Source organism: Pseudorasbora parva, chromosome 19, assembly GCF_024679245.1.
Source record: "Pseudorasbora parva isolate DD20220531a chromosome 19, ASM2467924v1, whole genome shotgun sequence".
NCBI classification, from domain to species: domain Eukaryota; kingdom Metazoa; phylum Chordata; class Actinopteri; order Cypriniformes; family Gobionidae; genus Pseudorasbora; species Pseudorasbora parva.
In genome coordinates, this window is record NC_090190.1 from 18879612 (window position 1) to 18896108 (window position 16497).

The 16497-nt window shown below is 36.7% G+C and overlaps 1 protein-coding gene across 1 annotated transcript in view; it reads right to left on the bottom strand.

Annotated features, from left to right (window-relative positions):
• Nucleotides 1-1431: 1431 nt before the first annotated feature.
• kcng2 (potassium voltage-gated channel, subfamily G, member 2) overlaps nt 1432-16497 on the bottom strand; it is a 46104-nt gene continuing 31038 nt past the window's right edge. The window contains exon 3 of the mRNA XM_067426343.1: nt 1432-3182. Within this exon, the coding sequence (XP_067282444.1) occupies nt 2346-3182 (837 nt within the window). The 3' untranslated portion in view covers nt 1432-2345. The remainder of the gene's footprint in view (nt 3183-16497) is intronic.

Below are 16497 nucleotides of genomic sequence, written 5' to 3' on the forward strand. Positions count from 1 at the left end.
AAATGTCCCGCCAAGTTTGAAATCAGTGGCACGAAGCGTCTATCATAAACAACATCGTCAAGCTATTTGAATAGGTGTAACTGGTACTTCTCAAACCAATCTAAGAGCTATTCGAACCAGCGTCATCTGGCATGACTGCAGCCTCTTGAGGCCAGGGGAGATTTACTTGCAAAGCTGCCTCAGTTACATTCACCCACTTAAACCTCACAGTTCACAGCACCAATGTGACAAATGACAAAAGCTGCTGTCCCTAGATTGCCTCCTGAGGCCAAGGGAGTGAGGTGAGCCCATATGGGTCACGGCACCAGTGTATCTGGTCTTACACCCCTTTAGAGCGGGATCTGAACTATGGTCAACTGGTATCGGAGACAGGCATACTAAAAAGGCTCTAAAAGCTGCCCCCCTTCACTTGCCTCTTGAGGCCAAAGGAGTGAGATGAACTTGCATAGCTGTCTACCAGCTGGCCTCAGTTATATTCACCTACATAAACCTCACCACCATTCAGGTGGTGGCACCAATTTAACTGGTCTTACGCACACCACTTTAGAGCAGGTTTTGAACCAGTGTCAGCTGGCATTGGAGGAAGACTTTAAAAGCTGCCCCCTCTTAGACTGCCTCCTGAGACCAAGGGAGTGCGGTGAATCTGCATAGCCATTTACTAGCTTGCCTCACATTCACCCATATACCTCCCTACCATTCGGGTACTGGCACCAATGTTTCTTAGATTTAAAGGGTTAGTTCACCCAAAAATGACATTTCTTTCATTAATGACTCACCCCAATGTCGTTCCACACCCGTAAGACCTCCGTTCATCCTCGGAACACAGTTTAAAATATTTTAGATTTAGTCCGAGGGCTTTCTGTCCTTTGAATGTAAGTGTATGCCCACTTGCTGTCCACGTCCAGAAGGTAATGAAAACATCATCAAAGTAGTCCATATGTGACATCAGTTGGTTAGTTAGACTCTTTTGAAGCGTCGACAATACATTTTGGTCCAAAAATAACACAAAATACGACTTTATTCAGCATTGTCTTCTCTTCCGTGTTCGTCAAATAAAGATTCAAACGGTCATGAATCAGCAGATTGATTCGTTATTCATATCGCCAATGTCACGTGATTTCAGCATTTTGCCAGTTTGACACGCGATCTGAAACATGATTCATGACCGTTTGAATCTTTATTTGAGGAACATGGAAGAGAAGACAATGCTGAATAAAGTAAATAAAAAGTGAATAAATATTTTTTGTTATTTTTGGACCAAAATGTATTGTTGACGCTTCAAAAGAGTAACCAACTGATTATCACATATGGACAACTTTGATGATGTTTTCATAACCTTCTGGACATTTACATTCAAAGGACAAAAAGCCCTCGGACCAAATCTAAAATATCTTAAACTGTGTTCCGAGGATGAAGAGAGGTCTTACGGTGTGGAACGACATTAGGGTGAGTCATTACTGAAAGAAATTTCCTTTTTGGGTGAACTAACCCTTTAAGAGCTACAAAGTAAGAGGAAACTAACTTTTGCCTCGTTTTCTCACAGTAAGTTCATCAACTGGCTTCAGAAACCTTCGAATAAGGGTATTGTGAGTTGTATGGTGTTTTTTATTTTTTTTTATTTCTTTAAAGGAACTGTATGTAAGAAATGTATTTCAATTAATCATAAAATGGCCCTGATATGTCACTAGACATTAAGAAATCATGTTCATTTCAAATATATATAAAAATACTTATATCACTGACAACTGTAGTCCGGCCAGGATATTGTCATTTAAAAGTGGTTGTTCCAGCCCTAAACTGATGTTGATGTTGACATGTTGTGTTTTGGCCTGAAGCTCCGCCCTCCACCTATCGACCAATCAAGAAGTCAGTAGTGCCGACAGTAATGTCGGCATCCTGGTTGCCAGATCTGCTCTAGTTACCACAGATACAGCTACAAACGTTCCTGCTGGATCCTGCAGCCTATCAGGCAACCTCGAGTCAGGGGGAGGGGGAGAGGGGATAATAAGTGCAGTACCAGTTTTGGCCACAATCTTACATACACTTCCTTTAAGGTTTTTGGAGTCTCCATTCACCTTCAACAGTTCAATTTGTGTTCCACAGAAGAAAATAAGTCATGCATTTGGATCATGATGAGGAGTAAATGATGACAGAATATTCATTTTAGGGTGAACTAACTCCTTAAAGAATTGTGCTTTGGACTACAAACTTGTCCAATTTAATGTTTCTTTCCCAGTGTCTATTATTGTCAAGTCACCTGATTAAACAGGTACTATATATGGCCGCTCACCTGTAGCATGTCTTTGTATGTGGGATTTTTCTTTTGTCTTAGTTAGCTGTTTGCATTATGACTTTAGTGATCGGCTGACCTGCGGGACTACTTGACTTGCCACAGCCAGAGATCTGCGGTGGTGCGCACTGACTGCGGTGGTCGCTGTGATTCCATGTATCGAACTGTCAGTGTCCTGTGAATCCTCACTGTTTTGGGACTTGGTGCTGTCTTGTGAATCAGGTTTGTGCCTTGAGGCCCGATTCTGTTCCTCTTTTAGTTCCAGGTAGGAGCGTGAAAAAGTGTGAAATATGGATGTGACTGGGAATGCCATGAGCAGGATTCCACTCAGGATACTGCTGAGTGCCACCACCTGGCCAGGAATGCTGCGTGGAACCATGTCACCGTATCCAACTGTGGTCATGGAAATGACAGCCCACCAGTAGCTTCCTGGGATACTGGTGAATTCCTGCTTGGCGCCCAACTCGCTCTCGGCCAGGAAGACCAGAGGCGAGAACAGTGCCATGGCGACGCACAGGAATAGAAGGAGCAGTCCAAACTCTCGTGTGCAGCGGCGTACGGTCAACCCCAAAGTCTGCAACCCCAAAGAGTGACGTGCTAAACGCATGACGTAGAAGATCCGCAGCGCTCGAAGAACTCGCAGGACCAATCCCACTTTCTCCAGGTAGTTGTTTCCTGAGCCGGTGGGTCGGTCGCCTACAGACAGTGAGTCTACTATCAAAGTGATATAATAGGGCAGGATGGCCACCACGTCGATGATGTTGAGGGGTGTGCGCAAGAACATGCACTTGCTCTGCGTCTGGATGAAACGGAGCAGGAACTCCAGGGAGAACCAGCCCACACACACGGTTTCCAGCACAAAGATGTTGAAGCACCTCTGGGAGCACTCACCCTGATAAAGGAAACACATGTAAGTTGAGGTCAGGGTTTGGGTTTCACATTCTTTTAAATCTCTTGAGTCATTTAGAGTCTTCATGTGAGAGTCATTATGCAGTATATGTCTCAGTATATTGGATAAAATATTATATCCTATATTCTAAAAGACTAGTGTTACATTTGAGCTGTCATTTTGAGCTGTTTTGATTGATTTCTAATTAGGAAAAACCGGCAAATCATTAGGAAATATCATTCTTCATTTTTATACAGTTCCTAGTTAAAAACGTGTTTTTGTCATTTTAATTTAGGTCATTTCAATTTCAATTAAATTAATATTTTTTCCCCTGTATCCTCAATTTCAGTTTCCATCATGCAAGTCTTTTCTATCATCACTTTAGTTTACCTAAAAAAGAAAGTTCTGACTTTTGTCATTTTCAGAATGGGTAATTCTTCTAGAGATATCCATCCATCCATCCATCCATCCATCCATCCATCCATCCATCCATCCATCCATCCATCTAATCAAAACTTTCAAGCCCCAAATAGTTCATAAATCCTTCCTAAAAGTAACCCATTCAACTCCAGTGGTTTAATAAAAATTTTATGAAGCAATTTACATTTTGATATCTTCAGTGGTATTCCAAAGACATACAAAAGTCTATCGGTTTGAAATGACGTACGGGTGAGTAAATGATGACATACATTTTATTTTTAGGGTGAACCATCCCTTTAATTAATAAAAGCCATTTCCATAATGCCTTTTATGAAGTGACATTTTTTTTGGACAACAACAGCTCATGCATCAGTAAGAATTAGAAATGGATTCGATGAATTCTGTGATGATGATGATGATGATGATGATGATGATGATGATGATGATGATGATGATGATGTGGTGTTATTTGATTTGTCTCACTCTATAACATTCCATCATGTTTGACAAAATGACAGAAAAAAAATTTTGTAAGAAAATTCACAGAATTTATGTAAGCCAGCTCTCAATCACTCTATAAACAACGGCTAGTACTTCGTATAGCTAATCAAGTTATAATTAATAACGTTTAAATGCATGAGCTTGACCAGAGAACGTTTCTAAAAGTCTGTTCTACACATATAGAAATTCTTAAAGAAATAACACAAGCATATTAATTTTAAAAAGTTAGAGAAGTCAAAAGCTATTGCATAACTTCAGTGACTTGACAAAAGTCCACTTGAAGTCTGCAGCTTCAGAGGTACTGCATTTCATATCACGAATCCACTTGTCTTTGGGAAACATTATAGGGCCTACTTTCTGATTTGCAATAATGTCATTTAGTTTTTTGTCTTATTTTGTCTTTAATAATAAAGACAAAAACAAATGTTCCATGAATGCTGAAGACAAGGTTCTTGGAAACCAGAAAGATTTCATAACATTTTTAGCACATTGAATGTACTTTGAAGAGCAGTGAAGGTCATCACTGAACGTGTGAGAGAAAATGAGAAAAACAACAGTAAATGTGCCCAGAACTGGCTCACCAGTGCCAGGGCAAAAAGAAAATTAACCCCCTGATGTTGTTCGGTCATTTCAGACTGGAAAAAAATTATATATATATTATTTATTTTTATCCCCCAAAAAAACTAAAATGGTCACAACAACAACAAAGATATTCACAGTTAACAGCCATTGGAAAATAAAATGTTGGGGGGTAAAACTTACAAAAAATTACCATAAAGCACACAGCAGAGAGGGGTGAAACTACAAAACATCAAGAGTAACACACACAGATAATTTGAGACTGTTTAAGTTGATTCAGAGGAAGTTGAAACCAGATTAGTTGAGTTCTGATCTAAGACTCTTGTTCATGCTTGTTACATTTTTCTTAGATTTTGATGTTTGAATTAGATTATGGGTAACAAAAACCTTTGTCTCATGGATTTACTGTAATCATGATGCAAAAAACTAACACTAAAATGCAAAACCTAATAAAACTAAGTAATTATGTCTAAAAATAATGTTCTCAGTGACTACAGAATACATAGCCCTGTTTACTTATATAGGGGATATGTTACATCGTGATTTTACAAACGGTTTTCTTACATTTTTCCCACACCATGTGGCACTAATCTGTCTCCATTTTTAACTTTATTATATTAATTAAAAATAGAATAAAATGTGTTTTTAATTTAATTTCTTTTAAAGATATTAATATTATTTTGTAACAAAAAATTTAATCAAAATAACAAAGAAAAACATTGAAAATTAAAAAAGCATTCATTCATGCATTCGTTTAATAAAAATATATAATTTTTATACGAATAAGGCTTTATGTTCTGTTTTGACAACAAATAACAGAAGTGTGACTCAAATGAACAAGGGTTAAGGCAACTCTAAAGGAGTCATAATTCTCCAACTGTATGAGGCAACAGTATACACAAAATTGTATATAAATACAAAATTTAGCCTGAATAGAAGGCATGGAGAGGAAAGACTTCAAGCCTAAAACTTGCCCAAAGGCATCGTACTCCACAATTTAGATTAGTCTGTTTTCAGTGCTATACATGCTAAAGAACACAACACAATATTGAGAACACCCCCTCAATGAAGAGCAGTGCTGGCACACATGCTTCTATGCAGCAGGACTGGAAAGAATGGGAGGGGGAGTGAAGAGGGAGCCTTAAAAGCATAAACGTCAATGATCTGGAATGACCCAGAAAATGACCATTTGAGCAACAGGAATGGCGTTCTAACCCTATAGCTTACTCAAACCAGCTCAGCTGCAATTATTGCCAAGAGCTTTCAAAAGTGGCCATAAAAATGTAGAAACTTTTTGAATACTTGAAATGTGTAAATGTAATCACATTAAATGCAAAATATTAAATCAAGTGGCATCTGCAAACAAATCAAGTTAACATTCTTCTCACAACTTCTCACATTCTTTTATATATATATATATATATATATTATATATATATATATATATATATATATATATATATATATATATATATATATATATATATATATATATATATATATATATATATATATATATATATATAGGAAGAACAATGAGAAATTACATACAGGTAAATTCAACAGTGTCCTTATGATTTTACAATTTACCCCTTACCCTCAACCCACCCCAGAACAGTATTAAAAAAATGTATAATAAATAAAAAAAAATTTGAATAATAATAAAATAAAAATCAATAAAATAAAATAAGGAATCTCAAAGTATGATATTACAAACAATGAGGAAATTGACAAGGTTGTTAGCCCATTGTGTCTGATTGACTTTTTTCTTCAAACTTGTACAAGACAAGCGTTCATCATTTAATTTGGGGGAAGTGTTGCACCCTTTTCAAAAATATGTGATCATTGGAGTCCATACAGAGTAAAAACAATTGGTGGATCCTCTAAAAGAATATTTAATTTTCTCCAATTTCAAGAACAACATTAAATCACTAAGCCAGAGTGAAACTAGGGGTGGTTTCTTTGATTTCCAATCAAGTAAAATTCTCCTCTGAGCCAAAAGACATGCTAAAGTACAAGCATCTTGAAATTTTTTAGACATGACCACACCTTGCTCAGATACTCCAAAAACAGCCATTTCAAAGCTAGGTCTGATATCCTTGCTATATGCCTCAGACAACATTTTAAATATAGTTGTCCAGTAGTCAAGCAGTCTAGAGCAAGCCCAGAACATATGAGCCAAGTCTGCTCTATCAGAACAACACGTGTCATTTACATTAGCATAGATCTTGGACAGTCTAACCTTACTGTAATAAAGTCTGTGGAGTACCTTGAACTGAATTAAACCTAAACGAGTACAGGAGGTTGTTCCATTCACTCTAGATATTGCATTGTTCCGAGTTTCATATGATATGTCCACTGCCAGATCCTTTATCCAGTCTGCACGGATTTTGTCTAGATTAGTACTTTTTATTGACATTCAAATATTATATACATTAGAAGTTACTCCCTTCATATGCAGTGGAATATTTAGAATTGTGTCCAATCCTGTACCGGAGGGATAAGTGGGACAATGATTTTGGATTAGATGACGAACTTGAAAATATCTTAAAGGGGGGGTGAAATGCTGTTTCATGCATACTGAGCTTTTTACACTGTTAAAGACTTGGATTCCCATCCTAAACATAGACAAAGTAGTAAAAAACTAATGTTGGACGTTTGATGGAGTATTTCTGTGTCAAAAATTCGGTTCCGGTTTCTCACAAGTTTCGGAGAGTTTTTTTCGAGTATGGGTCCGCTTGACGTTACTAGAGCGGAAGGTCCTTGTATGGGCCGTACGGGCTCTTCTCCCGGTAGGGTGCGCGCGCACGTGACTAGAGCGAGAGAGGAAATGCACGCCCATAAACACTCCGCGCCGAGCTCCACTTTATTCCTATGGGTGACATCAAGCGACTTCAATGCTTCAGCACAGCATTCCGGGAAGGCAGCGCTGCATTTGAACCGATTAGAACGCAGAAATGACGGGAAGCTTCACAACATCGCTTCAGTCGTGTCGCAAAGTGGATCTCTGCTGTCAGGACTTCACCGAATCATACCAAAGAAGGCATTTTGACGGAGCGGTCCCAGCGATAAAGGTTCGGTCCCTCTTTGGAAGCAGCCGGTGAGTAAAACTGCTTCAAATTCTGTGCTGTTGGCTGTCGCATGAGTAAACATCAGTAAACGACACGATCGCGTGCTTCGTCATTCAAATGCGCTAACAGACTTCATTGTTGTTCTATGTATAACGTTACACTAGTCTGACGTGCAAAACCGTTTTGCTTGCTACTGCTAAGGTTTAGTCGCATACAATAGTCCATAAACCGAATCATGTCCTCATATACTGCGAGTCACAAATGTTGACAGGCCACTAAATACAGTACATACCACAGAGAAGTACGTCCTGCTGTTGCTGTTTCTCCTGTTCAGTTTATTTCTGCCTCCGAATGATTCTGGATCATATCTATTAGCTGAGATCAATAAGCAAGGGTTTCTCCACACTTGAGGACGTCACCGTTTTGTGCGCACTCGTCATTCTTTAGCTCCGCCCACACGATACACCTCCAGGCGCTCGTTTTTTTCCGGAAAGACTCGGTACAGCCCATATTTCTTTTATAAAAATAATAAAACTAAAAATAATAAATACGATTTTTCGGAGATATGAAGGATGCAATACTACTCTATAGGTACTCAAGATTGACATGAGATTGACTGAAACTGAGTGCCCCCCCCCCCCCCTAACATGTGTGATCTTGGCAGATTGTATTTTGAGGAGAGAGTGGAGAATGAGGCAAAAAAATATCATCAATAAAAAGGTCGCTAAATTTGACAAGACCTAAATGTCAACTTCTGATCTAAACAACTTCTCACATTCTGAGTAATTTTATGATGACTTCTGGTGTGCAGGTGGATTAAATGGATGTTAAATCAGGTTACCTCAAACTGCTTGTGGTGTTGTTTTGCAAACAGGTTTGATCTTTTTGTTATATAATGCATTTATATGTTATATAATGCAATTTGTGTATTTTTTAAATGTGGCTTTAAGGGATAATTGACCCAGAAATTAAAAATCTGCCATAATTTGCTTAACCTTGTGTCATTTTAAACCTGTTAAACTCAAAATGAGATATTTTTTATGGAAGTGTATGGAATCCACGCTGAGCTAAAGTTTATTTAGATGATTTGTCTCAAGTCTTGTCTATTCCATGTGGTTCTTTATGTGGTTCCCTTTCTTTTTCTTGTTGTAACAAAAATGAAGGCATAATAAAGGACATAAAGAAGTGTCTGGATGTGTTAGAGCTGTAGAGTAAAGATTGGAATCATTATGTTAAACATTGGTAAATATTCTCATAATTTTATTTTCTAAAACAAAATGTTGAAACGTTTTAAATTATGATTAAATAATTAATCATTACATCTCAGTTAAAGTTACAGAGTAGAGCCAATTAACAAAAATGCATATACCACATGTTCTATTAAATCACTTATTAATATGTTATTACTGACACAGATATTGCAAACTGATTAGTAGATCAAAGTGACATTTCAGCTTAATGGGCATGTCACAAATCACAGTCATACTTGAGCTGTTTGACGCATAACGCTGTTTCTGAGGGAACAGACTTGTACAATCCTGCAGGCTATGTTTAATTACAAATTACACTGGGGGAAAAAAAATAATCAATCCGCTCTGAAGCCCTGATTGAAATATATTAATGAGCTCCATCCAGACAAATATGTTTTCCCATCACAGATCAGACAGGCAGTTAGAAAACTATTTCTAATTTATAAAAGGTTTCATTTCCCTTACGAACCCTGCATGATCCCCAGCATTCTCTGAAACGATTAGCTTTTTTGCCTGCATTTAATGAACTGCATTAATATTTAAAGGTATAATTAAATGTGATTATTGCCTAATAATGAAAAGAGTTGAAGAAGAAAAAGTTTTAGTTGTTATTTGTGGAGTTTTCCCAAGTTAAAGTGCAAGAATTAAAAGGGATATGAGGACATGTTCTCCATACACAGTGAATGGACAAAAATGCTCGCATAAAAGCCTCATGAAAGTGCTCCATATGGCTCGTGGGCTATATTTCAAGTCTTCTGGCTTAACCAGTGAAAAGAAGTTGGTTCAACAATTGTTGGACCAACCTTAACTGTAAATTCGATATGTAAATGCAAATTAACAAGCATAAAAGTTGCAACAAGTTAACAATGCATTCTGAGTGCATCATGCAAAACTCATCCATGGCTCCCAGAATGCATTGCGGCATGCAGCATGTCACCATTGTTGAGATTCATAGGTAGATTCTTGATGTCTGTGGGAGTAAATTTCAAAGTGCTTAATGTACAATCTGTTTTAAACCTTATTCAGCTTTTCTGATTAAAACCGTGCTTTTCTAGAATCACAATAAAACAAAGTTGTTAAACTCAGTCATAAAATCAGCGATTTAAGCCAATTCACAATGATTATATTCTTATCATCGAGCAGCCAACTGCATCTGATTGTGCTTTCTCTTGCTTTTCTTGCCATAGCAAACTCAGTTACATTATAAAAGTCGTCAAACTAACCAACTTAAGAAAATTCTGGTCACCATGATGGTGACATAAAAAATAAAAAAATGTCAACAATTTTTTTTTTTTAAACTGTACAATCAGCTGAACAAAAGATTTTAAATTAGGAGACGTGCCTTTACTCAGTTAATTGAGTTAAGTGAACTACTTTAAAATTTGACTGAACTCAAAAAAGCTGTGCAGCAAGTGGTTTTACAATTTTACGTTATCTTCTCTGCAACTTTTTTTTACAGTGTATGTTCCACAAAAGAAAGTCATACAAGTTTAACAGGGCTGTTAAATGACGACAATATTTATTTTGTGGAGACAGTATATACTAGCGTAAGCAGCCTTGGCGAGGCACGGATTCGTTTTACATTAGTTTCCCTCCAGGCACATTTGGCACGAGGTAATGGGAAAACAGTAATGTGTAATCCATTGTGCTTGTGGATATGTTTCTTATATTTTTCATGCATTTGTATTCATCAGCTATGGAATTCATTTTTAATTATGTTTGTGTGTGAGGTTTTTTTTAAAAGTAAAAATGCAGAAAGTTTCCTCACTGTAAAAATTTTTTTTTTTGATTTTTGTTGGTTTAACTTAAAAAAGTAAGTAACCTGGTTGCCTTAAAATTTTTCGTTGATTGAAATAAAAAATGTAAGTTAATACAATGAAGGAAATTTGTTTAATAAATAGAAACTCAAAATATTTTTTGTATCTGAACCACATAAAAAATGTGATAAATCATGAAAATAGCACAATTTGGCTGCGTCATCAGAAATAAAACACACATTTACCCAATATGCTTACAAAATCTTTTAATAATATTTTAATAAAGGTTGTCAAATCTCAAAAAATGTTAATTGTATTAACTCAAAATTTTAATTTCAATGAACTCAAAATTTTAAGGCAACCAGGAAACTTTTTTTCTAAATAATTTTTTACAGTGCTGTGATGGGTACACTGTAAAAAAAAAAGGCAAATTTTGAACTTTTGCAGTTCAATCGACTTGGATGTTTAAGTTATTTCAACTTAAATTATGTTAAACTGACTTTAAAAAATGAGTTACTTCTTGTATTACTAATAAAAAAAGTTTAACTATTCTTAACTTATTTTGATGAGTTAAAACAATGTAAAAACATATGTTGTCATAACTTATTGAGCATATAATTTTTTACAGTGTATAGGTTTAGGGGCAGGGGCAATATAAATAAGAGGTAGGGCTGGACAATAATTCAATATCAATATATATCGCGATATAATTTTTTTCAATAACGGTGATATGATTTTTAAACACATTTCCGATATTTCGATATGACTGACGTTCAGGGCGCATGCCATCATAAGAGCAGAACACGATTGGCTTCTTGCGTGATGACGTAGGCCTACACCACGGACACGCAGCCAGTGCTCAGCAGCAGTAGGCTGATAGATCCAACGCGGCACGTTTTAGCTACAAAGAGAGTTTCCCTGACCGCAACACAAATGTGACTGAACGAGCTTCCACAAGTAAGGAGAAATAAATAGTTGATAAGAGAAGAAAGACTAACTTTCTTTAGTGGCGTGGAAGTGGTTCGTCTATCTAAAGCACTATTCACACGGGATTAGTATTATCTAGGGACCTCTGTGATTTAGAAATGACTCCCCCACATCTGAGTTTTGCGTGGCGCATTCGCACGGGATAAGCAAAGCCTGTGATTTTACTCCTACTGCGAATTTACTGACTTCTCCCGGATATGATGTTCGTTATAGATAGCTGTATGAAATCATGAACAGGCATCGATATCGTTTTGATTATTTTACAGTAGCCTAATAAATAAATATAATTTCGTTCAGTTAGCGAAAAGACGCCATAACTGAGCTCAGACCAGCGGCAGGAATCAGATTTCATTTATCACGAGTAGGAAGCTGACAATATACGGCGGAAGATTCAGTTTCAAAACTAAATGTAAAAGCGCCTATTTAAACAAGATTGTCATTGTACTATACTGTTCTGTTATGTTTTTCATTCAGAACAGTATTGATGTTAATATTAAACACACCATTCAATCAGATTACTCTCAAATTGATACTCATTCTAAAGTGAAAGTATAATCCGTGTGGGCGCGGCTGCACGGGAATGACTGAACGGTGCGCGTTATGAATGCAGACTTTATTCTTCGTGAAAGATAAAGATAGAAATGCTCACAGGGAGAAAAAAAGCTTGCAAAAATTATATACAATCCGCCTAATCCTGGCCAAATCACAGAGATGTCGATTCGCACGGGACTAATGTTATCACAGGACCTCGGTGTTCGGCGAAATATGGTAGGTAGGCTAATTTGCGGGGGGATTTTTACTTTACAAATTACAGACATGGCCGATTCGCACGAGATTAAGATCACAGACATTCTCTGCAATTATTACAAATCACCAGAGGTCCCCAGATAATACGAATCCCGTGCGAATGGGGCTGATATTAAACTTGTGCCGGAGAGGTGCCGACTAGGGGTGTAACAATACATCGACATGGATGCATCAATCTAATGTCTAATAATACGATGCCAAGCATTACAAATAATCCATGTAGACTATTTATGTAAGAGGCAAGTGGCACATTTGTTTTAATACTTTCCACATTTGCCCACAATGTCATGTATTAACACCAATGCGTTCATTCTTGTTTAAATTACCTTTCAAAGCTTGTGAAAGACGGTCAGACATGGCTTCACGAAAATGTATCATTTGCTCGTGTTTAAAGCCTTGCAAAAAGCAGCGTGCAATCATCTCAAACAGAGCACAAATAGGCCACTGAATTGAGTCTTCTTTTATTTATTTTTTTGTGCATCAGTAGATAAAGGTATAGTTTTGCATAAAAGGAGAATATAGCGCTATGAATCGTTCTTCACTGAAATTTAAAACTTAAATGCTCAATAAACTGCGTCTGCGAAGTGAGAGTCTTGTTTATTTGATGGTGATTTCACATTTCTTGTTCGTATAAAGGCTAAATACAAATAAAAGGTGAACATTAATTTATTTGTACCGTTTTTATTTCTGAAATATTATATAGTTTTATAGGAGGAGGTTTCATAGACTTGGCAAATTAATTTGTCAGAAGTTTGTAGGTACAGAAATCCTTTGTGGCAGTTCTTGGTAGTTTTTCTAAAGCTTTTATATAGTTCATATCGATATCGAAATTATATCGTATCGACCAAAATTAAGAAATATATCGTGATATAAATTTTGGCCATATCGTCCAGCCCTAATAAGAGGAGGATAGAAAATACGGTTTGTACAGTATAAAATCCATTACGCCTATGGAAAGTCCCCATAAAACATGGAAACACTACGTGTGTGTGTGTGCGTGCGAGTGTGTGTGCGTGCGTGTGTGTGTGTGGGGGTGTGCGTGCGAGTGTGTGTGCGTGTGTGTGTGTGTGTGTGTGTGTGTGTGTGTGTGTGTAAATATCAAAAATCCTTGTCCTCGTTTTTTAGTCCCTATAAGAAGAAAACAGCCTATAAATCATACTAAGTTGTTTTTTGAAAATGTAAAAATGCAGAAAAGTTTTCTGTGATGGTATAGATTCAGAGCCAGGTTTAGGGCTAAGAGATCAAATATACAGTTTGTACAGTATAAAAATCGTTATGTCTGTGTGGCTTTTTTTTTAAATCCCGGTGAGGACCTAAATTGAGGTCCACATGAGGGAACGTCTTGGTTAAGTATGTAACCCTCATTCCCTGAAGGAGGGAACAGAGACATACATCAGACGTCACCGACTAAAGGGAACAAGCTCATAAATCATACAGAATGAGGTTGTTGTTCTTTTAAATACAAGAAAATTTAGTTTCATAGGTTTAGGGATAGGGTTAGTGTAAGGGGATAGAGTATACAGTTTGTACAGTATAAGATCCAATACATCTATAGAGAGTCCCAGCAAAGATAGCAAACCAGACATGTGTGTGTCAGAGTAAATGCATTTACAATCCATTAGGTCAATTCTCTGAAATGCTCTGATGTCGTGGTTTATTGTTTTGCTTTGATGGGAAGCTTTTTGGATGAGGGCTAGGGCATGCTTTTCCTTTTTTGTGCAGTAACGCACTGATCAAATTAAAACCAGACAATTACCCATTTGAGCGAACACAGAGCCCTGATCCACTCTGAGCTCAAGACATGGCTTAATCTCGCTGCAGGATGAGCCGTGAGTGTGCGTGAGTGGCCATCATTCAACATGACTGATCGGATATGCGCCGATCCAGCATTTTCCCCAACAAATAGCGGGGAAGATGTAATCTATATTATTTAGCATGTGTTCAGTTAATTTACTTCACTGAGTGTGAGATTTACTTCAGCCCTCATACCCTCATACAGAAAAACATAGTTTATCAGTTGTGCATCATAGTCACAGAAAGCCACGTCAGGTATCAGAATAACTACATTTAAAGGGTTAGTTCACCCAAAAATGACATTTCTTTCATTAATGACTCACCCTAATGTCGTTCCACACCCGTAATACATCCTCCCCGTTCTTCCTCGGAACACAGTTTAAGATATTTTAGATTTAGTCCGAGGCCTTTCTGTCCTTTGATGGTAAGTGTATGCCCACTTGCTGTCCACGTCCAGAAGGTAATGAAAACATCATCAAAGTAGTCCATATGTGACATCAGTTGGTTAGTTAGACTCTTAGACAATACATTTTGGTCCAAAAATAAAAATAATACGAATTTATTATGCATTGTTTTCTCTTCCGTGTTCCTCAAATAAAGATTCAAACGGTCATGATTCAAGATTTCGCGTGTCAAACTGGCAAAATGCTAAAATCACGTGACATTGGCGATATGAATCACGAATCAATCTGCTGATTCACGACCGTTTGATTCTTTATTTGAGGTTTGAAAAACAAACGCAGAAGTGAAGACAATGCTGAATAAAGTCGTATTTTGTGTTATTTTTGGACCAAATGAATTGTCGACGCTTCAAAAGAGTCTAACTAACCAACTGATGTCACATATGGACTACTTTGATGATGTTTTCATTACCGTCTGGACATTTACATTCAAAGGACAAAAAGCCCTCGGACTAAATCTAAAATATCTTAAACTGTGTTCCGAGGATGAAGAGAGGTCTTACGGGTGTGGAACGACATTAGGGTGAGTCATTAATGAAGAAAAAATCCTTTTTGGGTGAACTAACCCTTTAATGTTCATTTACCTACAGAGAAATTCTCTACAATGCCACAATCAAGATTGTCTTCAGAAAATTGCAATCTGCATAAGCGACACTGGGGCTAGTTGTCACATGGGCCAACATTTCAGTAGATTTTGAAAGTTGGTTTTAATCACCTAGTTCAAAACTGTCTAAATGAGAAGAATTTTTGTGAGAGGATATTCTTCTTAACTAAAAAATAGCATACTTTCGCTATATAGCTGTAGACACAGTCAACTTTATAATGAAGGTTGATTTTATGAACTTCTCAGGACTTTTTAAAATAAATATCAGGATTGAGAAAGTTGTCAAATGTGTTTTATGTCTTGTATTAATATAATTGATTCATATTTTATGATTTTTCTCTTTCATTAAATAAATAAAAAATCTGATCGAATGTGACCAACAATTCTAGATAGTTAATAATTTGTATTTAATACCACAACAACAATAACAAAAATATAGACTTGTGTAAGATGGTTATTACACTTTTCATATTAAAACAAAAATAGTATTTTCTGTGGTTTCTTTTGTGACAATTTACCCCATACAGTGTGACAACATGCAAACTATAGGTTACATGTTTGAAAAACCTGTAATTATTTCTTTGGTTAAATCTGTTTTTGTTTTTTAGGTCTGTAAAAAAAAAAAAAAAAAAAAAAAAAAACCTGTAAGACAGTAACAATGAATCAAATGTTGTATTAGTAAGAGTATAGGCTATAATTTTTAGTAGAAGTAGGAGCCTGGCTGTAGTGTTTTAATGACTGTTATGACAGCAGAAAAAGCTCCACGACCCTCTCACATTCCCCACACTTTCTGAAGCCTGTCAACTTAGGAATTCAAAAAGCTGCCTGCTAACAGCTTCTTTGAATTTCATTTCCAAATTGCAAGTGAATATGTGCACAGCCTTTGCTTTTAATTTATTATGAATAAAGACTTTTTGCGTAAATTGAACTCTGTCAGCTTGTCAGTGTGTAAGCCTGATATCTGAAAGTCTGCATTCATGTGGATATGATGCAGAGATGTACCTTGGACACAAACCTTGGTCTACTCTAACAAATGTTACCTTTCACCAGAAACATGTGTGGAAGTCTCTTGTGAAAAAGTAAACTT